Source organism: Gallus gallus, chromosome 2, assembly GCF_016699485.2.
Source record: "Gallus gallus isolate bGalGal1 chromosome 2, bGalGal1.mat.broiler.GRCg7b, whole genome shotgun sequence".
Classification (NCBI taxonomy): domain Eukaryota; kingdom Metazoa; phylum Chordata; class Aves; order Galliformes; family Phasianidae; genus Gallus; species Gallus gallus.
Window position 1 is genome coordinate 73,033,464 of NC_052533.1, and position 25,620 is coordinate 73,059,083.

The 25,620-nt window shown below is 36.9% G+C and overlaps 1 protein-coding gene across 4 annotated transcripts in view; it reads left to right on the forward strand.

Annotated features, from left to right (window-relative positions):
- Positions 1 to 21,500, forward strand: part of CDH12 (cadherin 12) — a 528,906-nt gene extending 507,406 nt beyond the window's left edge. For all 4 annotated transcript variants that reach the window (XM_025147686.3, XM_025147689.3, XM_025147687.3 and 1 more), the window contains 4 exons: positions 5,971 to 6,092; positions 7,311 to 7,428; positions 11,299 to 11,550; positions 16,824 to 21,500. In XM_025147686.3, the coding sequence (XP_025003454.1) occupies positions 5,971 to 6,092; positions 7,311 to 7,428; positions 11,299 to 11,550; positions 16,824 to 17,323 (992 nt within the window). In that variant the 3' untranslated portion in view covers positions 17,324 to 21,500. The remainder of the gene's footprint in view (positions 1 to 5,970; positions 6,093 to 7,310; positions 7,429 to 11,298; positions 11,551 to 16,823) is intronic.
- The last annotated feature ends 4,120 nt before the right edge of the window (positions 21,501 to 25,620 follow it).

The window sequence follows — 25,620 nt, forward strand, 5'->3', positions numbered from 1 at the left end:
CTAAAATCTCCAAGTTTACATTTCTACATAATGTTACGCAAAACTGAAGTCTATATTTAGTAGTCTATATTATGAAATTCCCAATCTCAACACTTACCTGGTTAAGACTCTACACCTGAGACATACTTGTGATTCTTTTCAGCATACATCAAAATATTTATAAAGCATTATCCATAGCAATAAAAATAATCGCTGTACCTGTACAAGAGCAATATTGGAAAATTTTGGAAGATTTTATTTATATTATCTCAGAACTTTATATGCAGGTATATAAGAAATAACACAGAAATAAACACCAGGTCTGAGAAATGATACACTGTGCACAACCAAGAAGGCCAAAGAGAAGAGTGGGGAACATCTGAAGAAAAAGAGGGAAAGAAAATAATATTTTGGAGAATTTTCTGCTATAAAAAAGATGTGACCCATTTAGCGCTTATATAGAAACACTGTAATAATCATCTCTAGTAACTGGAAACTGAACAGTGCTTTAACATATACTTGATTACCAAGTGGTCCAATATTGCAAATGGTTGCACATACTTGTCCCAGGACTTTATTCTTATCTAAATATTTTCAACTCTTGCTAAGCATGACTATTTAAAATAAAGAGATTTCAAATTACTAATAGCCATTGTAATTTCTGCTAATCGCTTGCTAAATTACTTGTTTTTCTTTCTCACGACATTTTTTTTTTTTTTTTTCGTGAAAGAACAAGAAAAAACTTTCAGATACCTCCAAATGTCCTTAGTCCTGTGGTTTTCTTGTGGTTGTCCCCACTGGGCTTCTGTAGCTTCATAATGAAACTCTGTAAGAATCACAGATTATCACACATCACAGAATCACAGAATGGCCTGGGTTGGAAGGGACCTCAAGGATCATGAATTTCCAACCCCTCTGCCGGGCAGGGCCACCAACTTCCCCCTTTACTAGACCAGGTTGCCCAGGGCCTCATCCAACCTGGCCTTGAACACCTCCAGGGACGGGGCATCCACAACCTCTCTGGGCAGCCCGTTCCAGCACCTCACCACTCTCCTGGTAAAGAACTTCCCCAAACATCCAACCTAAATCTTCCCTCTTTCAACTTAAAACCGTTCCCCCTTGTCCTGCTGTTGTCTACCCTTTCAAAGAGTTTACTCCCTTCCTGTTTATAGGCTCCTTTCAGGTACTGAAAGGCTGCAATGAGGTCACCCTGCAGCCTTCTCTTCTCCAGGCTGAATAAGCCCAGCTCCCTCAAGCCTGTCCTCGTAGGGGAGGTGCTCCAGTCCCCTGATCATTTTTGTGGCCCTCCTCTGGACCCTCTCCAACAGCTCTCTGTCTTTCTTCTACTGGGGGCTCCATACCTGGACACAGTATTCCACATGGGGCCTCACAAGAGCAGAGTAGAGAGGGACAATCACCTTCCTGTCCCTGCTGGCCACCCCTCTCATGATGGAGCCCAGGATACCATTTGCTTTTCGAGCTGCAAGAGCACACTGCTGGCTCATGTTAAGTTTGTAAATTATGTATTATGCTGGTGTCACCTTCTTTTTTTTTTTTTTCTTTTTTTGTTCAGTCTTGTAGTATTACAACTTCTAAGCAAAGAAATTAACTTTCAAGCTGATAAGTCTGTATTTTATTAGCAAAAACAAACAAAAAAAACCCAGATATTTTTTAAAGGAATGTATTTCAAAAACGAGACAGATGAGAATCGCTGTATGTAAATCAGTATGTCCTTTGTTGATATGACCATTACAGAGAAAAATAATTTCTTTTTTAAAAGCTTTGTTGTTTGGGAAATTGTAAATGGTTTTATGTCCAGTGTCCTATTTCTGCTTTATTTACTTTTTTTTTTTTTTTTTTTTTGACACAGTTGTACTGCAACTATTCTTTCCTAAACTGTAGGTTCTATCTTTACATTCCTACTTACACTAAATGTGGTGTGGATTGGTAGCTTGACCAGAGGCCAAACTTTGGCCCTTAGCAACAAGTTAATTATGAAATCTGCTTCTTCTAGGCCTGCTTGTGTTGGTTTGTAGACACAGAGTTGAGGGAAATCCTGATTACCCAGAAATAACATCACAAATCCTGCATTTGGACAGAAGTATCTGTCTCCATGTAGGGAAATCAGATATGGGAAGTTATTCTAGCCATGTTACTGAGTGACCAGCTCTAACCACATATCATTATATTGTTGTTTATTTATTATTTCTAACCCCAGAAAACTGACAAATACCTGTTTCAAACATGATCTGTGATTCTATTTTCAAATAGCAGAACAACTACTCAGTGTGGAGTGATGGATGCCTACTGTCATATTTAACACAAGACAACATAACCTTGTTTTTAGCCTTGTTAAAGAAGCTCATCCCAAACCAGAAATACTCATTTCTGGAAAGTGGATGATTCTTTTGCTAATATGCAGTCTTACCCATCTGTTGAAATAAAAAATCTGCCTCCATGTAGAACAAAGTGCACAAACAGGAAGTTCATGCACTTTCAAAGTTCAAACCCCTATTTTTTTCCCATTTCATTTACCAGTTTCTCCTTACTTGAACTTCTTTTCTCTACTTTTCATTTTGGTTTTGTTTTTCTCCTAATAGTTTCTTCTAGTAGCATCCATGCTTCCTGTTTCTGAACATTTTTGATTCCACAAATTCTGTCCAGAGTAATAAATTATACTTGCTTTGCATTTTTTCCTGTCACTAATGCCAGCTGGCACTGGCCTTCCAAACAGGGTGGCAACATGTAAATGGATTTGCTCAGTTGTCCTTCATTCATACTAACTCTCACTATATGAAAGTGAATTACCTGAAAGACCACTAGTTTCCCCAGGCCAAAACTGTGCCAAGAGTTGCTGTAAGAATTTGCCAGTATAAATAATCACAGTTCAGTGCTCAGAAAGGTCCACAGTGTCCTGCTAAGTTACCAAGAATGAGAATAGTTTCTGTACTTGACAGAAGAAGAAATTAAGTTGTGTAAAATCTTATTTCTGTAGAAATAATGCTAAAGAAATGTGATCTTAAATCTCAAGATGATGTTTATCCTCTCCTGCATAACATAGATGGGATTGAGATCTTCCTCAATGATCAGCATCTGTTGTTTTTTTTTGTTGTTGTTTTTTTTTTAGATATCATATATTTTCAGTCTCATTCATTCAAATATTTTATAGTTTCTAATCTTGTAATATCGTTGAACTATGAAGATGTTATCAGATATGGCACTCAAGCAAAAGAAGGAAGCGGTGTTGTCACTGTCTTACAGACAGGAAAAATGATGAAGAAAGAAACTAATTAATTTGCCTATGTCATACAGATAGAACTGAAACCTGAGATCAGTTTCTTAATTCCTATGCTAATGATAAGCCATTTATCCTCTTTTGTAGGTAATTTGAGTTTAAATGACTTAAGTAGATGGCCAGAGTGACTCATTTACTGTCATAAGCACACACATCACTACTACGCTCACAGGACTCAAAATGATTTGATTTTCAGAAAAGGGCAAACAAGACAAAAACAGAGAAGATTAAAGTAAACTTTGTGAAGTGGTTTTTGATGTGTAATTCTTCATCCTTGTAAACATCAAGTATTATGGGTCTTTATAATCATAAAGGAATCCAAAGCTTTATACATTCCTTTTTATAGGTGAGCAGTTACACAGATACCAGTGTAATCCAGAATGAAAAAGAAACAAACACATAACAAGAAAGTAGTTCTATCTTTTGCTGTAGTAATCTTATTTTCATGTTTGATTATTGCCGACCATTTATTTGAGAAGAAGACATTCTAACTTGCTACAATAATTAGCAGAATAGATATACATACACCTTTCAAGGAATCACAGAAAATAAGCTGCAAGCTATCAGTGAGAAATAAACACAAAAGTGTTTGTATATTTGTGTATACTTCCAAAGCATGCTGCAGTAATTAACTAATACCTTCCACGTACATGATGCATGAATTTTGAATACATTCATTCTTGTACGCAGTTCCAAAAAGGAATAAACATATGTCTATGCCTGTACTTTGACAACAGTGAATTAACCTCTAACATGTCTGCAGAAAGTATTGTAAACTCCTGCCATTCCATTCAGCTGTAGCTTAGGACAAATGTTCAGAACCTGAAGGAAAGCCTGGATTTCTTTGTGGCAGTTACTGCACCCTCTACATGGGTACTGCTAGCAGGGAGGTTTAACATTTTTGGATTTGATTTCTGCCAGCAATTTTAAACATGATCTCCTCAGGATTTAGCTGATCTCTGTCCATACTCAGAGATGGGATTCTACTTTCTATTGATAAAAGCAGCCTACTTTTTTGTTTCCTGCTAGTACAGAGGAACCAGTTCAAATATGGGCAAGTGATTCAGATTTCTTCTGGCTCTTTGGGCATCTAAAGAATCTCTGTCTTGTTCCCAGCTGCTAGACCAAGATCTATCCACATTCATACTGCGCAGAATGTTTTTACAGAGACCTTCTTCATGTGCTTGTGGTGACTTGAAAATGACTCAGAGTTCAAAGAGCATGGAAACTAGTAGTCAGATTTTTGTATAAATTAGAAATGTTCACAGGAAAGAACTAAAAGTATTGTGAGATTTGGATAGTGTTTTTGAGGGTCTTTTTTTAGAGCTCAAGCTGAGTTCTTAGGATGGTTGATTTATCCAATACATGTAAACAAGCAAAGCATGCTTTTACTTGCAGCTGTTGTTATTTAACTGGGAAATAGTTTTGGAAAACCTTTTGGCTTTGGCAAAGATTCCTTGAAAACATTCAATTTAGTAGTTTCTAAAAACAAGAAAGAAATCATGTAAAATTCTAACAGTGCTACAGTGAATTTCTTGGTGATGAGTTGTAATATATTGTTGACCTGCTAAAAGATTCTTCCTGCTGTTTTTTATAAACAATAGATGTGCAAAGGTTTATATGAATTACAGTTAGCAGTTAGCATAAACAATATAAACAGGCCATTTATACATGAAGATTCAAGAAAACTCTTCTTGTTCTTAGCCAAGACCCCATGCTTTCATTCCTACACCTCTGTGCTTCATGCATAGATTTCTTCAATAATTAACTGTTTATCTGTCGTCACTGTCTCTCTTTAAAATTACAAAGGATAGTTACATTATCTTTTTGACTCATCAGCTAAACTGTTTTTTATGTATCTGTTACCATCAGAGGTGTCTAAACATAAAATAAAAGGCAATTTTATCTGCTTGGTATTTAATTTATATCACCTTTCCGTCATACAATGACACTTGCAGATAATCTTATATATAAAATACTTCTAGTGACTAAATTATATCAGCTAGTAAATTATTATCTGCATTAGAAAGACAATGAACAGACACTGATATGTACAACTTTTATCAATAATTTTGCACAAAGTATTTCCTACTTGCAAATATTTATGCAGTTAAATGAGTAAGTATGACATAGCTTAATAATCTAACCATGAGTTGAATCCTATTTCTATATGTTTCACTGCTAAATTTTCAACTGACTCTCTGGTTTTCAGCATTTTTTTTCTTTATGTCTTTTTCTCTCACTTTTCTCCACCTACTGAATACACTACTTACCTCCTTAATATCCTGAAGATGTAAACAGTGGATAAATAATATTTATTTTGTATTCCATTGTTGAAAACAGAATTTAATTTTAATTCTTGGGAGTGTTTACCAAAGACTCCATGAAAATTGATCTGAGAAAAGTTCACACCTATAATTACAGGTGTAACTTCAAATTCTGTAAATCATGCTCTGACAAATATAATCATGTTGATTGATTCTTTACTCCATGAACAATAATAGATCAAAGTCTGGTACAAAATGATAAGCTTGCTTCTGTTTTCTCCCGCATACAAATCAGAAATGAATGTAAGGCAAGGATTTTTAGAAGTCACCATACTGGTATAAAAAAATATTATGACATCTCATGGACACTGGAGATAAACAAACATAAACAACATTCTTCAATTCTTTCCTCCTAAAAATTATTTACAGGTAACCCATTATTAACCAGCAAAGTCAACGTTATAATAAACGTCCTGGATGTCAATGAGTTTCCTCCTGAAATTTCGGTTCCGTATGAGACATCTGTGTGTGAAAATGCCAAATCAGGACAGGTATTTCAAATTACTATTTTGCCTTTCCTTTTCTCATTGTTTATAGCTATGAAAAATCATGGGTTTCAAAAATGACATCATGTTCAGAATTATTTTGCAAATAAAATGTGTTATAAGTATTCATCTTTGGGAATTCTGTTTGTTGACATTTATTTATGGTCTTTTTATTTTATGATCTGTGATTACATGGACCACAGCCACTTGGTACTGTGCAGGGAACAGCTATGACAGGAGAAAGAAGCTCTTAATTTTAGACAGTCAAGTACAAGAGTAAAATTATGGTCAAGGAAGTAAACACAACAGGCTGGATTACACATATCTCTGTGTCCTATCCACAGAGCAAGAACCCACAGTGCCAAAGTCAGTCCTGAAAGCTTGCTTTTATAAACAGTTTCAAACATATACACAGAATGGAAAAGCTTCTACAGATACAAAATGTTGTCTTATTCCATGAGTGTGGATGTCTATACAATGTCTATAGAGTTGGGACAAAGGCTGTTGGCACGTGGCCAACACAAAATTTGCACAACTAATCAGAATATCCCTGCAAAAGGCAAAGGCTTTGCACCTTGCTGCAAGGCACCAAGGATACCATCAAACTTACTAACAGCTAGTAGTATTTTCAAGACTTATAACTTTGCCTGTTCAACTATGAGGTAACTATCAGCCATGGAAGTAACATATGTGTCATAAGTAAATTCTCCTTATATGTATGTAATATGTAATCAGATCCCCATCTACTCTGAAGCTCAAAAGTTCATGTCCTGATACTCCATCATGCCTAGATGGTGCAGACCTTAAAAACCTCTCTACTTCATCTGAAGATGTAAAATTAAGGTGCAGTACTAGCATGTACTAGTCCTAGCAGTGATAGTAGAAGTAACTGATAAAGTGAACTGTCTCTAATTAATTAACTTACTTGCAAAAAATCACTAACGTTTTGATAAAAGGTCAACTATTAGATGCTTCTTTTATTATTATAGGGGAAATTCTTCTGTTTTCCTTCCTATATGTCACAGTAAGACTTTCTGGGATATCACAAGATCTCTAGAGACTGTAGCATTCAGACTCCTTACCTCCACCGTCCAACCCACTAGAGAAATGAGAGTAATCTGTAAGGATTGCCCTTTCATTGTTTCATCTGAGGTTCACTTTCTACTTTAACAAAACTATGTCTTTTAGAAGAGTGAACTGACTTCAAAATTAATCTGGTTTCAGGTAATACAGACTGTCACTGCTGCAGACAAAGATTTGTCACCAGCTGGGCAAAGGTTTTCCTTCAGGCTGTCACCTGAGGCTTCCAACAAACCAAATTTCACAGTCCATGACTACAGAAGTAAGTTGCTTACCCATATATCTCTTTCAGAACAACAGGCTGTGATTATAACAACCATTATGATTACTTTGTATTCCAGTCATGCCCATAGAAATTTTATTTGACACATTTCTAATTGTTAATTATCTAGGACAGAACTTAATATAAATTCAGGTCTTATACCTCTTCCCATTTTTAGGGGCCAGGAATTGTCAGAACACCAAAGACTGGGATTTTCGTACAGGCCTGCAAAAATACTGCTACATGTTTTATTACTTCCTTCTATTGTTCAGTTTATCAGGAAGAACTAATATATCAATACAGGTTTATCTTTAAACAAAGCACTAATGCTGCCTTGTTTAAATACTTCTGCTTTTCAAAGTGATTTCAAAACTTGCAGCTATCATGCTTTCTGAAGGACACATAGTCCTATAGGGGAATTAGTTCTAAATATGAACAGTTCTGCTACAATATAACATCCTACAAGACTGAATTATCTGTGGATTTATATGATTAACTTCATTGATTTTTCCCCCAACTTTTTGCTTTTTGTCACTACTGACATTACCTTTATTTTTCATTTGAAGCTTCCAGTTAATGGCAAAGAACTCAGGATGAAAATCTTTTTATTTTTATTTATTTATTTTTTTAAACTCGTATAAATATCTGCAGGCACGTACTCTTGTGGACAGAAAAATCCAAACTCAGAACTTTTTTGCTACTTACTTTTCCCTAATTTTCCTTTTGGTAGAGAAATCCTTTTCTCCAATTGACAGTCTATATTTCTATATAGAAATCAACAACCAGCATCAACTTTGCCATACTAGTTATGCTGTACTATGTTTCTTGATCATGTGGTACCTCCTCTGATCATATGACTGAAAATGCAACAACTACAACTGAGGTAATGTGTGATTGATACAGTGAGTAATGGTAAAAGCTATCAAAGCTACTGTAAAGGCCTAAAAACTAATCAGGTCCTTTATAAGGTAAGGTGAGCCTCATGTTTATGCTTGCAAAGATCATGGAGTAGATCTTCCTGGAAGCTACGTTAAGGCACATGTGAGAAGAGGAGGTGATCCAAGGCAGCTTGCATGGCTTCACCAAGGTTAATTGTGCCTGATGAATCTCATGGCCTTCTAAGTCAGAGTGGAGGGTGGAGGTGTCAATAGCCAAAGGAAGGGCAAATTATATTGTCTATGTGGACTTGTGCAAGGCCTTTGATAAGCCCATCCTTATCTCTAAATTGGAAATATATGAGTTTGAAGGGTGGACTAATCAGTGGATAAATAACTCATTAGTGAATTCTGCAAAAGTGTATCACAGATAGCTAAAACCAGCTTACAAATGAGCAAAGATTTTCACTTAATAATTTGTAAGTACAGTACGTAATAAAAACATAATAATTCATATAACTGCAGATATGAAAAATATTAACTTATTAAATCAAAACTGTGCACTTTTTAGCATTTTTTCAGAGGCCATTCAAGTACTTATCTTGAGACAGAGATTTCAGCGAATATAAAGGACAGCCTTGTTATGGAATGAAATCCCCTTACTTCTATTCTTGGAAGATTAGATCATTATTCTTCTGAAGTACTTAGCCTAAACAGTTTGACTTTAACATCTATTACTCTTTAAAAATACTGTAGCATTTCAACATCTAACTATAGTTATGCCAAGCAAGATTTAAATGTTTTGCATCATTTGTCCCATTAGACCTAATGGTGAAGATCGCTTCTTCTTAATAATGCACTATAGTTGCTATTTTCCATTCTCTGCTTAGTTGTCCATAATACTTCCTTGGAAAACTCAGTACAATGCGCTATCTTCTACTCTTTGTTTGATAATAACAGATCATCATTTTTTTGCTATGTCAAGGATACCTCTAAAAAACATAAATACCATAATTCTCGAGTTAGAGATTGTGTTAGTATCAAGCAGGTACTGTGTGAGAGGAGTTTTGGCTTTATTTGAGGAATTAATGTTGTTCATCACATTACACTTAATGCTTTTACAAGTAAATATATCTACTAACATTTTTAAATACACCAAGAAGTCCAATAACCACTGATGTCCTATAATGATAAAATCATGGGTGTTGTGAAATAACACTAGATGTAATGTGTTTGTAGTACATCTGAGGAGACCTGATGATGGCCTTTAGGTATCTATAGGGGGGATATAAGACAGAAGGAATAGACTGTTTAGCAGGATCTGATAGAAGAAGGGGAAATGTTTTCAAACTAAAGTAGAGGAGATTTATATTGAATATAAAGAAAACATTTTTTTTAAGATGAGAGTAGTGAAGCACTGGAATGTGTTGCCCTTGGAGGTGGTAGCTACCTTGTCCCTGCAGACATTCATAGTCAAACTTTGAGCACCTTAATCTAGCTGTAGGTGTCCCTGTTCATTGTAGAGGAGTTGAACTAGGTGACCATTAATGGTCCCTTACCAATTCAAATGATTCTATGATTCTAGAATAAACTTTTCCAGGACTTGTACTCCCCAGAATATAACTTACTGTGAAGATAAGCAAGACAGATGTTCTGTGTGCTAACTAGAGGCTCTATTAAAATAGACTGAAGAACCAGAAGCAATCTTAACTTCAGGCTGCAGCTCCAGGCTGCTCTGTGTAGAGTTCAAACACGTGCCTGCATCCTTATTTTCAAAAGGACATTGAACAATTGTGAAAAGGGTCATAAAAGAGCAACAGAATAGATTCAAAGTCAATAACTTGAGAGTTTGAGCTGTTCCATTCTCTTTGAAAGAGAATGGAAAGTCCTCTGGTTTCTTTGTGGCATCTATAAAAGAGATCTTCAATATTGCAATGGAAAAAAAAATCAATAGATATAATGGTAAGATGAAGCTGGATTCATTTTTATGCAGTGCAGATGATGGAACAGAGAGAAAGAGTAAGCTGAAGATGGAAGTTGATTTGATTAAAACAACTTTGAAATACTTTTATTTTTCAAAGTGAATTGTCACTGAACTTGATATGTCTGTATGCCTGTTTGACAAAATAATGACATCTGAAATGAACATTCTGTCAGCCTAGCGCTCTCTGAATAGTAGCCCAAAATCCCTGATTTGGGATATTTAGGCTTCTTTTCTTATTGTCTTTATTAAGAACTGCATAACTGTTTTATTCAGGGGCCTTATTTCTTCTACATACTATAAACCTCCAAGAAGGGATAAAATTCTTAATATAGACAACAAATAATCTCCTCTAAAGGTATAGTAAACTGTATGGGTAGGATGGAAAAGTAGTCACTGCTGCAGGCTACCTTCATTCAAATCTGACAGCTAATTGATTGCCTGTTAATTTTATTTTCTTTTTGTTTTCAATATAATTGTTTTAATCTGCACATCATTTCCTTGCTGCTCTGTTTGGTTCAAGAAAAGTTGTGATAACTGACTAGGGAAGAAATGTGGGAAGAAATGACAAAACATAATTTCTAGGAGCTCTGAACTCATTTGTGACTAATTGATAGAAAAGGTACTGATTATAAATTACTCAGTTCATTTCTTCTTAATAGGGCAAGAAGATTGAAAGGGTTTTGTATTTTGCCCAAGCATCTTTCTTTTTTCAAAAGGAATCAAATGATTTAATGGAGTCTTGATCTAAATCCACCCGCAATTAGATTCATTTGGAACATAGTCCTAGGCTGGAAATTATACACTGTTTGATTCTCTGCAAAAAGGAAATCCGTTAGCTACACCAATCAGAATACAATTCCTTTTGTAATGATAAGACAAGACAAATACATAAGAGCATGTCATTCACTGAGTTTCAGAAATGAAACAGCTTCCAGTAGTGAAGTTGATACAAACATCAAGGGTAAATCACACGCACAATAAAAATCCTATAATGTCTCTCCTGTTTTACAGACAACACTGCTGGGATTGAAACCAGGAGAAATGGCTACAGCAGGAGGCAGCAAGAGCTGTACTTTCTTCCAGTGGTAATAGAAGATAGCAGTTACCCTGTCCAGAGCAGTACAAACACAATGACTATCCGGGTTTGCAGATGTGATTCTGATGGTACCATCCTGTCCTGCAATGTGGAAGCAATCTTCTTGCCAGTAGGCCTCAGTACAGGAGCACTGATTGCAATCCTGCTGTGTATTGTTATACTTCTAGGTTAGTTCTCATGATACCATTTCAAGTATGTTATTCCGACTCATGTGTTAATTAATTTGTGTTCCCATTAGTTTAATCTAGTGTTTTAAAAAAACCACTGAAAATGTGTGGATGTTCTTGAAAACTTGTGTAATTCTAACTTTCTAGAAAAGCATCCCAAAGTACTGACCATAAATGTGAATCTGCTAACATCTACATGTTTCTTATCGCATGAAAAGACACAGCTTTCAGTGGAACTTGAACTGAACATTTATGTCTGAAACACTTTCACTGAAATACTTCTCTTGAAAAACTTCAATTTCTTAAAATTACTGAAGTAGATAAGCCCTACTGACAGTAATAGCAGTAAGAACTTAGTAAAGGCGTTTGTTTAATTTTTAATACCAGCTTGAGAAAAAGAGTGATGAAATGGAAGAGGAGAAAATGATTGTAATGCAGACTGTGACTGGGTAGATCACTGTAGAACTTGACAGAAACGTATTGATTTCAGGCAGGCATGGATTCCATTATCTGGAATCCTCATCATAATCATCATCATCTGGATCTATACTACATTTAAATAGCATATTGTTTATAGCATACCCAAGGCTGTCCATACCCATCTGCATCCTACCTACAGTATATCTTTAATGAACTGGTAATGAATTAAATCCAGCTTTGTAACTTACACAGATTCATTGTGAGCAGCTTAGTGTAAACTAATTCTTAGAGATGCTAGTCTATGCCTCTAGGGGGCTGCCTAGATCTCATTCTAATTGTTGTGTAGATCTATTGGGCAGACGAAAAGAGCTGAGACACTGAATTTAATATATGCTTACCTATTTGCATTTGAATGCATTTGAATAGTAATTTATAGCTTAAGTGAAGTACTACAGACTTGAAGTTGCATTAGGAGATTCTGAATAATAGTGGGTAAAATTTAGAATTTTTATTCTGTCTAAAATATTTTTGTTGTGAGAAATACGTTTCAAAACAAATGAGAATGGTAAATGTTCATACTTATAAAGATTTAAAAATATACTAAAAAAAAAGCCTTATGACAATTTATTGGGTAAACCCTGTAAACAGTCAAGAGTGAGATTCAGCTTTCAAAAAAAAAAAAAAAAAAAAACTATTGTGAATAATAGTTTCAGCTTATATCACTGTGAAGAGATCATAGAATCATAGAATGGCTTCAGTTGGTAGGGACCTTAAAGGTCATCGAATTCCAGCCCCCCTGCCATGGTTGCTGACCACTAAATCAGGCACTATGTCAGGCTGCCTGGGGCCCCATCCAGCCCAGCCTTGAACATCTCCAGGGGTGAGGCATCCACAGCTTCTCTGGTCAGCCTGTTCTAACACACCACCCTCTCAGTGAAAAATATTCCCTAACATTTAATCTAATTCTCCTGCCTTTTAGTTTAAACTGTTCCTCCTCGTCCTATCACTATCTGCCTGTGTAAAAAGTCATTTTTTCTTCTGTATCTGTAAGCTCCCTTTAAGTACTGGAAGGCTGCAATGAAATATCCCTGAAGCCTTCTCTTCTCCAGGCTGAAGAATCCCAGCTCCCTCAGCCTTTCTTCATAGGAAAGGTGCTCCAGTCCTCTTCATGGCCTTTCTTTGGACTTGCTCCAACAGCTCTGCATCTTCCTTGAGCTGGGTGCCCCAGACTTGTCTGAAGTACTCCAGATGGGGCCTTATGAGGGCAGAACAGAGGGGTACAATCCCCTCTCTCTGCTGGCCACCCCTCTTTTTTTTTTTTTTTTTTCCCCAAACTGCAAATGCACTCTGTTGGCATATGTGAAGCATCTCATTCACCAGGACAAATGATGAGTCAATTAGAACTCCATTTTAAGGCAGGATTCTCAGGTCATCTAGTCTCTCTAATTCAGAGCAAAGTGCCTAGAACTTCTAAACACATACGTGTAACAAAATCTTTTAGGCTGCCACCCTTGTGATCAGTTCGTATGATGTGAACTAAGAAGAACCTGAACTAGAGAACTCAACAGTTCTAATCCATTGATTATTTACACTACCCAAGTTTCTGAGTAATTGTAAATACTTGAAGTCTGATTTTCCCCAAAAATTTGCTAGGTAATGATGTGAGCCTTCAAGAAAACTGTGTTTATGTTTCTCTAATGCTTTCTTGAAACAAATAAAGAATTTATTTTAAAAACAGCATATTCAGTAAAAAAAAAAAAAAATATGTCAAGGAACTCATCGACTCTGATGCTGATGGATGCTCTCAATGTGTATGACACTAATGAAGATATTTTAATTCCTACTTTCCAGACTAAATTACTGAGATTATGCTAGGAAAAGAGGCTTTGGTCTTTTAATAGCTCCTTTCATTCCAATCAATCTAGCAGTACTACCTAGAAAAACTAATGCATAAATAATGAGATCTCCAGCAATGTGTATGACATAAGAGAATGGAATTTATCTTATATCATTTTTTTTTTCTGTAATAATAATAGATTGATAAATCTTGAAGTTCCTTCAAGATTTTCATTATTGCTGTGAAACTGGCCTCACACAATCATTAAAACTGTACTTGAAGTCACTCTTACTGAGCTCACTTCCACATAAGAAACAGTCAATATATTAGCATCAGGAGATATTTTATGCTACGCACACTGGACCATGAATTTATAATCATTGCAACTCTATTCTTTATTATGTTACTTCACAAATAGTGCTTAGAACTCTGTAATTTCTACCTAAGGCAATTAGGAAATTAAAAAAAAAAATTACCAGTTTGCTACTACCAGGTTTTTCATTGCCCAAACTATTGGCAATAAAACCACATCACAAAACAATTTCCTTTGAGTACAAAATCACAGTTGGAACACACTTCTGGAGATTAATTAGCCCAGCCTCCTTGCAGGGCCATTTAGAGAATGGCTGCATTCAGTTGAGGTTTGACTATAACTGAGGATAGATGCAACACTACTTCTCTGAGAAACATGATCCAGTACTTAACCATTTTGACAGCAAAAAAGACTTTTTTACTCATATTTTAATGGAATTTCCTCTATTTCAGTTTTTGCCCATTGCCCATTTTCTTGTCACTGCTCTGAGAAGGCTCAAGCACCTTCTTCTTACTGCCTTGTCATATGCACACTGATGAAAGATCTCCCTGAGTCTTCTCTTCTACAGGCTGAACATTCTCAGCTTTCAATTTGTCCTTGTATGTCAGATACTCCAACCATTTAGTCATCTTTGTGATCGTTTGATGGATTTGCTATAGAAAGCCCATTTCTGTCTTTCACTTGAGCTGAGGCATGGACTCAGCACTCCAGATATGGCCTCAGCAGTGCTGAGCAGAGGGGAAGAATCCTCTCCCTTGACCTACTGGCAACATCATTCCTAATACAGCCTGAACTGCTGCTGGCATTCTTTGCCTCAAGGGCACATTGATGACTCATGACTCATAGTGAACTTGCTGTCCATCACCATCTCATTCCTTGTCCACTGAGGTTCTTTCCAGTACTAGTCAGGTCATAGTATTTACTGGTACATGGGTTTATTCCTCTCCTCATATGGGACTTGGCATTCCCCTTTGTTGAACTTCACGGCATTCCTGCTGGCCCATTTCTCCAGTCTGTTGAGGTACCTCTGAATGATGGCACCAATACCTGTTTTCTATCTCCTGCAAACTTCCAGAGGGTATACACTATTCAGGTCATTAATGAAGATGTTAAACAAAACTGGTTCCAGTACGGATTCCTGTGGTACATCACTAATGACTGTCCTCAAATATCTGGCTGTCGATCACAACACTTCCTAAGAATCTGTCTAGTTTTGCAATCCACCTCACTATCTACTTATCTAGTCCATACTTCCTCAGTTTTCTATTAAGTTTGTTGTGTGAGATAGCATCAAACACTTTGCTAAAGTTAGAATAAATAACATTCACTGTTAATCCACCAGCCACCTCACTGTAGAATGCTATCTGGCAAGTTGAGCACATTTTTCCCTTTGTAAATCCATGTTCACTTCTCATAATTTTTCCTGTTCTTGATAAGCTTGTAAATGGTTTCCAAACTTTCCCCCTGGTCTCAGGAACCTGGGATTCTTAAAAGACAATTATGAATAAAGACAGAGGCAAAGAAACCATTCAGTACCTTTGCTTTTCCTATGTCCTTTGCATCAGCTTCACTGTTCCATTCATCACTAGGACCACATCTTTCCTCTTTCTTGTTATTTTAATTCTTGCATAAGCCCTTCATGTCCCTCTTAAGAGCAGATGGGCTTTGGCGTGCCTAATCCTACCCCTGCAAGTTCAGGCAGTGCATACTTGTCCTGGCATATCTGTCTCTGCTTCTCCTCTTATATAATTTTTTTAGTCAGGAGATAGTCATCCACGCAGGCTTCCTGCTGCTTTTGCTTGACTTCCTGCTTGTCAACATGAAACACTGTTGAGCTTGGAGGAGGTGATAGCTGAAAACCAACCAGCTCCTTTTCTCTCCAGAAACATATCATATATCACATGTCATTCTTCAAAATTCACAGAGGCAAAAAAAAGTACTTTATAAAAAACTGAAGTTAGACTTTTTTTTCCCCCTTTTTTTTCATCTTCAATACTGTTTTGTTGAAGCTGTTGTTGTTTTGGTTTTGTATTCATTTTGTTTTCACACCAGGGTAAGTTTAGGTTTGCCAGGGTAAGTTTAGGTTGAATATCAGGAAAAACTTATTTACAGAAAGGACGGTTAAGCACTGGAATAGGCTCCCCAGAGAGGTGGTTGAGTCACCATCCCTGAATGTGTTTAAAAAATCATTTGTATGTGGTGCTCAGGGACACAATTTAGCGGAGGGTTGTTAGAGTTAGGGTAGTATGGCTAGGCTGTGGTTGCAGTTGGATTTGATGATCTTTTTAAGGTATTTTCCAACCTGAGCAATTTTATGATTCTATGATTCTATGGTTCTATGTCAAAATTTGGGAATTTTTCTCTATTAAGCTATGGAACACATTTTAAAAAAAATCCTATCTCTCTCTATATGAACTGAAAGTCCTATCCAAACCTATTTTTTGCATAAAGCAAGACAGTAAGAAAATTATTTGTTACTTCCTTCACAGCAAGCACTAAAGAAAGTTAGATTCATACATCAAACAGCAAATGACTTTTTATTGGATAGAGCACTGCTATTTTTATGATAATAGTAGGAGTCTATCTTCTAAGGAAAAAAATCCTTTTGATTGCTTGCAGCTTTCAAAGGAAGTATAATGATATACCATCAGAGTACCAAATTATTTCTATGCATGTCTTAACTTCAGTTATTTCTCATTACAGTCATTGTAGTGCTATATGTAGCACTACGGAGGCAGAAGAAAAAGGACACCCTGATGACCTCTAAAGAAGACATCAGAGATAATGTTATCCACTATGATGATGAAGGAGGTGGAGAAGAGGACACCCAAGCTTTCGACATTGGTGCCCTGAGGAATCCCAAAGTGATTGAAGATAACAAAATGCGCAGGGACATAAAACCAGACACCTTGCGTTTTCCACGTCAGAGACCACCAGTGGAAGACAACACAGACATAAGAGATTTCATTAATCAAAGGCTGCAGGAAAATGATGTTGATCCAGCTGCACCCCCTTATGACTCCTTGGCAACCTATGCTTATGAAGGAAATGGATCTGTTGCAGAGTCCCTCAGCTCTATAGAATCCCTTACTACAGAGGCAGACCAGGATTACGACTATCTGAGTGACTGGGGACCTCGTTTCAAAATCTTGGCAGACATGTTTGGAGAAGAAGAAAGTTATAACCCTGACAAAGTCACTTAAGAACAAATACAACAGTGAAATAAAAATAAAAGCAAACTAACAACAAATAAAAAAGATAAACCTAAGCTTTATAATAGGACAAGATTCCTTTGATTATAAAAGACAGGAATTGTTTCCAGAAAGTTACTACATTTATCATACTGTCAGTTTTTGTTTGATCTGCAAAGAAGAGATAAATCCTGTAATATACACAGTTTTTTGTTGTTCTTATTTTGTTACTCTGGAATTACACTGAGACAAGCTCAGGCCTACAAGGTACAGTTTGCTGACTGACTTAGAAAGAAGATAGCTTTCTGGCATCGTGGTGGAAGAGTGGTAGCTTTTTCGTAATTCCACTAAAGTGCCTATTGAAACTTTTATCATTTAAGTGGTAAAGAGTCTGCTGTGATGGTGTTACAAAATGGAATGGTGAATTGGACATGAACTTTAAGACAAGAAGCAATAGCAACATGCTGACTTCTTATAGAACAAAAATGGAGATAACTTCCTGGAGTATATCTAATGATTAAAACTAAGAGGGATGTACATTGTGTTTGGGGGTTATATTTGTGGTTTTTTTTTCAAAGAAGAAAATACTATGTCAAGGCATTATATTTCTTCTTCCAAAATTTCACTGAAAATTGAAATTTAAAATGCTACTGCTGACTCTGAAGATGTAGAACCAAAAGTAAAAAAAAGATTTTAGCATACATCAATGAATATTTAAAAGTTCATGAAAATATTTCATTTTTTTCCCCCAGAATAATAAAAGATGAAAGCAGCTACTTTAGATGAAGGAATTTTCTCTTTTTTAAAATCAGAATATTATTAGAAAATAATATAGTTAATTTAATTTTAATTTATTTGTTTGTTTGTTTAGGAATATTATTGTATTTTTAGTACCAAGTCATTTTTTTCCCTTGTAATTATCACTGAAGTAATACATGTAATGAACTCCACATCAGTTTTCTTTGCACTAGTTTGTTCATGTGTGGGTACTATAGAAATACATACTACAGAGATAATTAATTTTCAACTGACCACCTACTACAGTTCACCATTATATTTTAGTGTCAGACCCTTACTAAAAATTTATAAAGCATTCTGAGGATGGAATCCTTATTATGTAATTTTGTTCTTCATAAAATCATAGAATGATTTGAGTTGTAAGGGACCTTAAAAATCACCTAGCTTCACCCTGTCTGCCATTGGCAGGGGCACCTTCGACTAGACCAGACTGTTACAAAGACCAATACAATTTGCTCTTGAACACTTACAGGAATGGGGCGTTCATCACTTCTTTGGGCAAGTTTTCTGTGCCTCACCATCTTCATATTAATAATTTCTTCCTAATGTGTTCTCTCTCTACTTTTTTTTTTGTTCAAAATCATGACACACTGTACTAATGAAATCTATTCCTTAACAAAATATTAACAGACAGAAAATATAAGAGAGTATATTTTTCCACACTTTATGTTCATACCCATTCATAAGCATAGCTGTGCAAATAACAGAATTACATATATTTGCAAGGCACTATGCCATGGAAGAGCACTTGTAAACAATTTCATGTGATTTTTTTTCTGATGATTTAAGGAATACACATTTTGTAAGGCAATGTTTTATGGCCCCCAAAGTGCATATATCCTTGTATTCTCCTTCTAAAATCTCTGCCATGCTATACAATATGCTCAAGCTCTACTCATGATTACTGTCAGGCAAGGTGAAAGTCTTTTGGGTCTACAGCTTAGTTTTTGTGCCAGTGAAGAATTAATAGCTGCCAGATATACTTAGAACACAAACCTGATTAATATACCCAAAGTATCTTCTACTCTCTTGTTGAAATGAGAAGGTATTACAAAGTTGTATAAATAACTCTTCCAATAAGACATTAAAAGGCATGTTGCTTAAATAAATTTAGAGTTATATGGTACAATTGGACAGGGCATAGCATACAGTAACATAAAATGTTTTGTATAGGTGGGTTTCTGTTTTTCATTATTAGTAAAGGTAGCTGATGTTCCTTGGATGACAAACTAAAGTAACAAAAGCTCTCACCAAATATTAGGGAAGCAGATGGATTAACAAGGCCTGTTTACTACTATAACAATTTTAGTTTCAAAGCTACTGTTTTTACTTTTTGTGCATGATAGCATAGTAAGATCAACTCAATACTGCAGAGTAGACCTCAAACAGAACTCTTAAAAAAAAAAAAATGTTTACAAATGTGTAATCTTAGGGTCAAGTTCTGCTCTTTGTAACTGTATTGGTCCTTTACAAGTATTATGCAAGAAAAATCAATGAGCATTTACTCATTTACAAGCATTTACTGTCAGCCAGGACAATCCATATGGGAACCTAACATCTAAAATAAGTGCGCAGAAAATGTGATTTAATCATGCTATTACACAAAATTCAGATACAACAGTAGTTGTTTTATGCTGAATTAGTGACTATTTGAATATCAAATGCATATTTTTGACATTTAAGATCTTTGTAATTGAGATGTTTCAATCACATAATTAATAAACCTCCAGGAAGATTAAAAAAAAAAAAAAAAAGTTATATAATTACCGATGCAATTATGCTATAAAATCTTAATTAAAATCTAAGACTTTTTTCGAAGAGTGATCAAACAATTTTAAATTAAAGAGGGTACTTTTTTTTTTTTTTTGTAAACAGCTCTACAGAACTAAAGAAAATCTTCACTTTATATTCACACATAATCTGGGACCCAAGAAATGTGTGTTTTATTCCATATTCTATCACTCTCTTTCTGAAAAATGCATGCCAGATTTTAAGACTTTGTTTTTTAAAAGATAATTAAACAGATATGAAGTTTGTAAGATTTAAATAAGATATCTGAGATGACATGAAGTCAGTGAGAATAAGGAACACCAGTGCATTTGTAAATTGTACTGGATATGTACTTTTGTTTTTAAGCACTGTATCTTTGAAAAATCCCTACAGACTTGTATAATCCATATCTCACAGTGGATGTTTGTCTTTCTCTGGACTATGGAGAGAGCCATAAAATTTCACATTGTATCAGTGGCAGGAAACTGCTTACAAAAAAGCTTAAAAGGCACTGAAGTGGTAGACTCAAGAAAAAATGGTTTTCATTCTAGTTTCCAAGCATAAGATACTGGTGCACAAACATTTGGCATCATCTTAAATCTCTGAGCAAAACTCCCCTCAAAACACAAAACATTCTGTAAAATGCCTTCAAGTAATCTAGCTGGTAAGATTATATTGTGGACATACGGAACTGAAGACAAATTTATAAAGATCCTTTGAAATAAATTTTATGTAGGAAAAAGCCTTTTGTGTCCTCCTGAGATATACCTGAAAACATCACAACTTAGGATAGTTCAGACCATTTCATAGAACATAAAAGATTATTAATACTTGGATTTAAGAGTGCTACCTCACAAATCTGAAAATACTGTTATTCTTGAAATGCAGATTTACAATATTGTGAGATAACAAGGATTTGGAAAGCAATGACAGTAGACAATGACTGTGGCACAAAGGTCTGTTTGAACATTTTATACTTCCAAAATGTTTACTTATAAAAATTTTATAAGTTTGCTCTGAATTTTGCTATTTGAAAATAAAATCAGTTGATGAGGATTTACTCTGAGTTATGAAAGCAAAGTTCATTGTTATGGAGCAAAGAACAATAAATGATTCAATATATTACTGATAATATTATTCTAGACAATATGTTCCAAATGTTTTTGCCTTAACAATAAGATGTAAATTTCCAGATAAACACAACTAATCTTTCACAGAATTAAAAAATATGGGGCACCCAATGCAATACTCATTTAAAATTTTTCTCCACTACCATTATGAAAGAGTTCTTAAGACTATGTTGCTATGAAATAAGAAAAATGTTGTTAAATGAATACAGAAAGAAAATACAATAATATTTTGGATTGCTGGCATTTCATATGACATTAGTGACGGTTTTATTTGCTGAGATTTGGAGATTTGAGCTTGTAAATAGTTTACTGTTGTTATGTTTTTTTTTTTTAATCTTTATTAACATTCCAATCCTGTGTGTATAGAAATATTTTTGAGCTTTACTAAACTTCATAAAACAAATAATGAAATGACCCCTAAAATAAGCCTATGGAAGTGACGTTAACTGTAAATGAAAATCAAACTTTATATTAAACCCTTCCAAACCTTCTCCTAATGGCAAATCTATAAGAACCTGATTCCTTTCTCTTCTTATTTAAATGAAGACAGAGCAGGAGAAACAGTTGCTATTTGCAGCAAAATTAAGATAAGCTCTTGGCTGTTGCTGATTGTTGTTTGTTTGTTGTTGTTGATATTCTGTTGTCAACGGTTTAAGGGCTGCTCCAGCCCGGTTCTGTGACTAGTGGGGCGGAGGGATTTCACAAAATCCGTGCCTCCAGGAAGGGAAACAGGGGACCCCAAAATAATTAAAAAAAGCGGCAACGATCTGAGGAGAAACAAACTAATTTACTAAATATAGTATCAGAATGTAAGATAACACACTATAATACAATATAAATCAAAAATAATTGAGAGAAAGATTGTCTGAGAGCCAAAGGCCTTACACTAGTACTGAAGCCTTGTGTGCAGTCAGGCGCAGCAGTAGCGAGCTGATCCAACAGGGAACACGGCGAGACAAGAAGAGGGCCGAGTCAGATGACCTGCGCCCTTATATCTGTTGCCTTGAGCAGAAATGATAACAGTACTCAAAAAGGCTCTTGGGGACTGTAGTTCTTCTTCTCTTCCAGACAGGTACCCGGAACTAAAGCATTTGCTCCTTAACTCCCAGTACACTGCATGATGTTGTGATGTGGAATACTGATAACAAAAAATCATAAAACCATGACATTCCACCCCTTATTCTACATCATTACAGCATGCTTAATATATAAACAAACAAACATAATTATAATCAATTATCAAACATTGAAAACATGTACATTATACTTGGAATTACTGATTCCGCTCTCCCATCATCAAATTCCCTTGTGGCACACATTGAACATCCCCATTTTTCTGCATCACCTACCAAGTGGACCCAGGTTCCTGGGCAAAAACAGTTCCACGAAGAGGTTTACCCTTCCCAGAAGCTGGAAGGACCCAAACTGCTTTTTTCAACATGTTCTTTACACGTATTACAAGGACCTTATCTCCCTTTACAGTATGTAGGGAGCTGGCAGGACCATCACGATTGATAGATCCTCGAGTATTCACCAACCAGGTGGCTTCGGCCAGATGCTTCTCCCAGTGCTTAAAGGTTCCACCACCCATTGCTTTCAACATAGTTTTTAACAACCTGTTGTATGATTCAATTTTACCAGAAGCTGGTGCATGATAGGGAATATGATAAATCCACTCAATGCCATGATCTTTGGCCCAAGAATTTACAAGGGAATTTTTGAAATGAGTCCCATTATCTGATTCGACTCTCTCTGGGGTACCATGTCGCCAGAGAACCTGTTTCTCGAGGCCTAATATGATGTTTCGGGTGGTAGCCTGGGGTACTGCATATGTTTCAAGCCACCCAGTGGTTGCTTCCACCATGGTAAGCACATAACGCTTACCATTGTGAGATCTTGGGAAGGTGATATAATCAACCTGCCACGCCTCCCCATATTTATACTTTTGCCATCGCCCTTCCTCCCAGAGAGGTTTTATCCTCTTGGCTTGTTTAATTATGGCACACGTTTCACAGTCATGAATAACTTGTGCAATAGCATCCATAGTTAAGTCCACCCCTCGGTCTTTAGCCCATTTATATTTTGCATCTCTTCCTTGATGACCCAAAGTTTCATGGGCCCACCGAGCTAGAAATAATTCACTCTTGTTTTGCCAGTCCGAGTTTATTTGAGCCACCTCAATTTTGGCAGCTCGATCTACCTGATGGTTGTTTTGTTGTAATTCAGCAGCCCGATTCTTGGGCACATGAGCATCTACATGGTGCACCTTTACAACCATATTCTTTATTCAATGTCTTTCCACAGTTCAGCAGCCCAAACAGGTTTACCCCTCTGTTGCCAGTTATTTTGCTCCCACTGTTGTAACCACCCCTATAAGGCATTCGTCACCATCCATGAGTCAGTATAAAGATAAAGCATTGGCCGCTTCTCCTGTTCAGCAACATTTAAGGCCAGTTAGATAGCCTTTACCTCTGTGAACTGACTTGATTCTCCTTTACCTCCAGTGGCCTCTGCAACTTGTCCTGTAGGGCTCCACACAGCAGATTTCCATCTGCAATGCTTCCCCACAATACGACATGATACGTCTGTGAACAGGGCGTATTTCTTTTCATTTTCTGGTAGTTCATTGTATGGTGGGGCTTCTTTAGCACGTGATATCTCCTCTCCTGGTGATGTTCCAAACTTTTTACCTTCAGGCCAGTCCATGATCACCTCTAAGATTCCTGGATGACTGAGGTTCCCCATCCGAGCCTGCTGCGTAATCAGTGCAATCCACTTACTCCAAGTGGCATCAGTAGCATGATGGGTAGAGGGAACCTTTCCCTTGAACATCCAGTTCAACACTGGCAATCGAGGTGCTAGAAGGAGCTGCATTTCAGTACCAACTACTTCAGAAGCAGCTCGAACCCCCTCATATGCAGCTAAGATCTCCTTTTCAGTTGGAGTGTGGTGCTCTTCAGACCCCCTGTAGGCCTGACTCCAGAATCCCAGGGGTTGGCTTCGGGTCTCTTCTGAGGCTCTTTGCCACAAACTCCAGGTGGGACCTTTCTCTCCAGCAGCAGTATAGAGGATGTTCTTTACATCCTGTTCCGTCCGTACTGGCCCGAGGGCCACGGCATGGGCTATCTCCTGCTTAATCTGCTCAAAAGCCTGCTGCTGTTCATGAGTCCACGTGAAATCATTCTTCTTCCGCGTCACTTGATAAAGGGGGCTTACAATGAGGCTATAGTTTGAAGCATGCATTCTCCAAAAGCCCACTATGCCCAGAAAAGACCGTCTCTTTCTTATTAGTGGGCAGAGACATGGCAGTGATTTTGTCTACCACATCCATTGGGATGTGGCGATGTCCATCTTGCCACTTTATACCTAGGAACTGAATCTCTTGTGCAGGTCCTTTCACTTTGCTTCGCTTAATAGCGAAACCAGCACTAAGAAGGATCTGGATTACTTTCTCTCCTTTCTCAAAAACTTCCCTTACTGTATTGCCCCACACAATAATGTTGTCAATGTACCTAAAGTGCTCAGGAGCACCTCCCTGTTCCAGTGCAGCTTGAATCAACCCATGACAAATTGTTGGGCTGTATTTCCACCCCTGGGACAAACGATTCCAGGTATACTGAATGCCCCTCCAGGTGAAAGCAAACTGTGGCCTACATTCCATGGCCAATGGAATGGAAAATAAAGCATTAGCAATGTCAGTGGTGGCATACCACTTGGCTGCTTTTGACTCCAGTTCATATTGGGAGTTCTAGCATGTCGGGCACAGCAGCACTCAGCAGGGGTGTGACTTCATTCAGGCTGCGGTAGTCTACTGTCAGCCTCCATTCTCCACTGGCTTTACACACTGGCCATATGGGGCTGTTAAAAGGTGAGTGAGTTTTGCTGGTCACTCCCTGACTCTCTAGTTGATGAATCAAGTTCTGAATGGGGAGCAAGGAGTCCCTGTTAGTGCGGTACTGCCGTCTGTGTACCGTTTTTATAGCAATCGGTACCTGTTGCTCTTTTACTCGTAGCAATTCCACTACAAATGGATCTTCTGATAGGCCAGACAACGCAGACAACTGTTTAACACCTTCTGTGTCTACAGCACCTATTCCAAAGGCCCATCGATACCCTTTGGGATCCTTAAAATACCCCCTTCTGAGGTAATCAATACTAAGTATACATGGAGCCCCTGGATCAGTCACAATAGGATGCCTTTGCCGGTCTTTGCCAGTGAGACTTATTTCAGCCTCCAACATAGTCAACTCTTGGGAACCCCCAGTCACCCCATGAATATAAATTGATTTTGTTCCTTGGTGACTCGAGGGCATTAGCATACACTGTGCACCAGTGTCTACCAGTGCCTTAAATTTCTGTGGTTTTGATGTGCCAGGCCATGTAATCCACACAGTCCAATACACTCTATTATCCCTTTCCCCCTCCTGGCTGGGGGCAGGGCCCCCCTATTTGTTACCTTGGTTGTCCGCAGCAACTGGAGTGATCACCCTTTTGGAGGACTTCACCTTGGTAGTTGATCTGTCTTGTAATTCTTTTATCTGTGCTTGAAGCGCAGAAGTGGGTTTCTTATGCCACTTCTTGATATCTTCTCCATGGTCATGCAGGTAACGC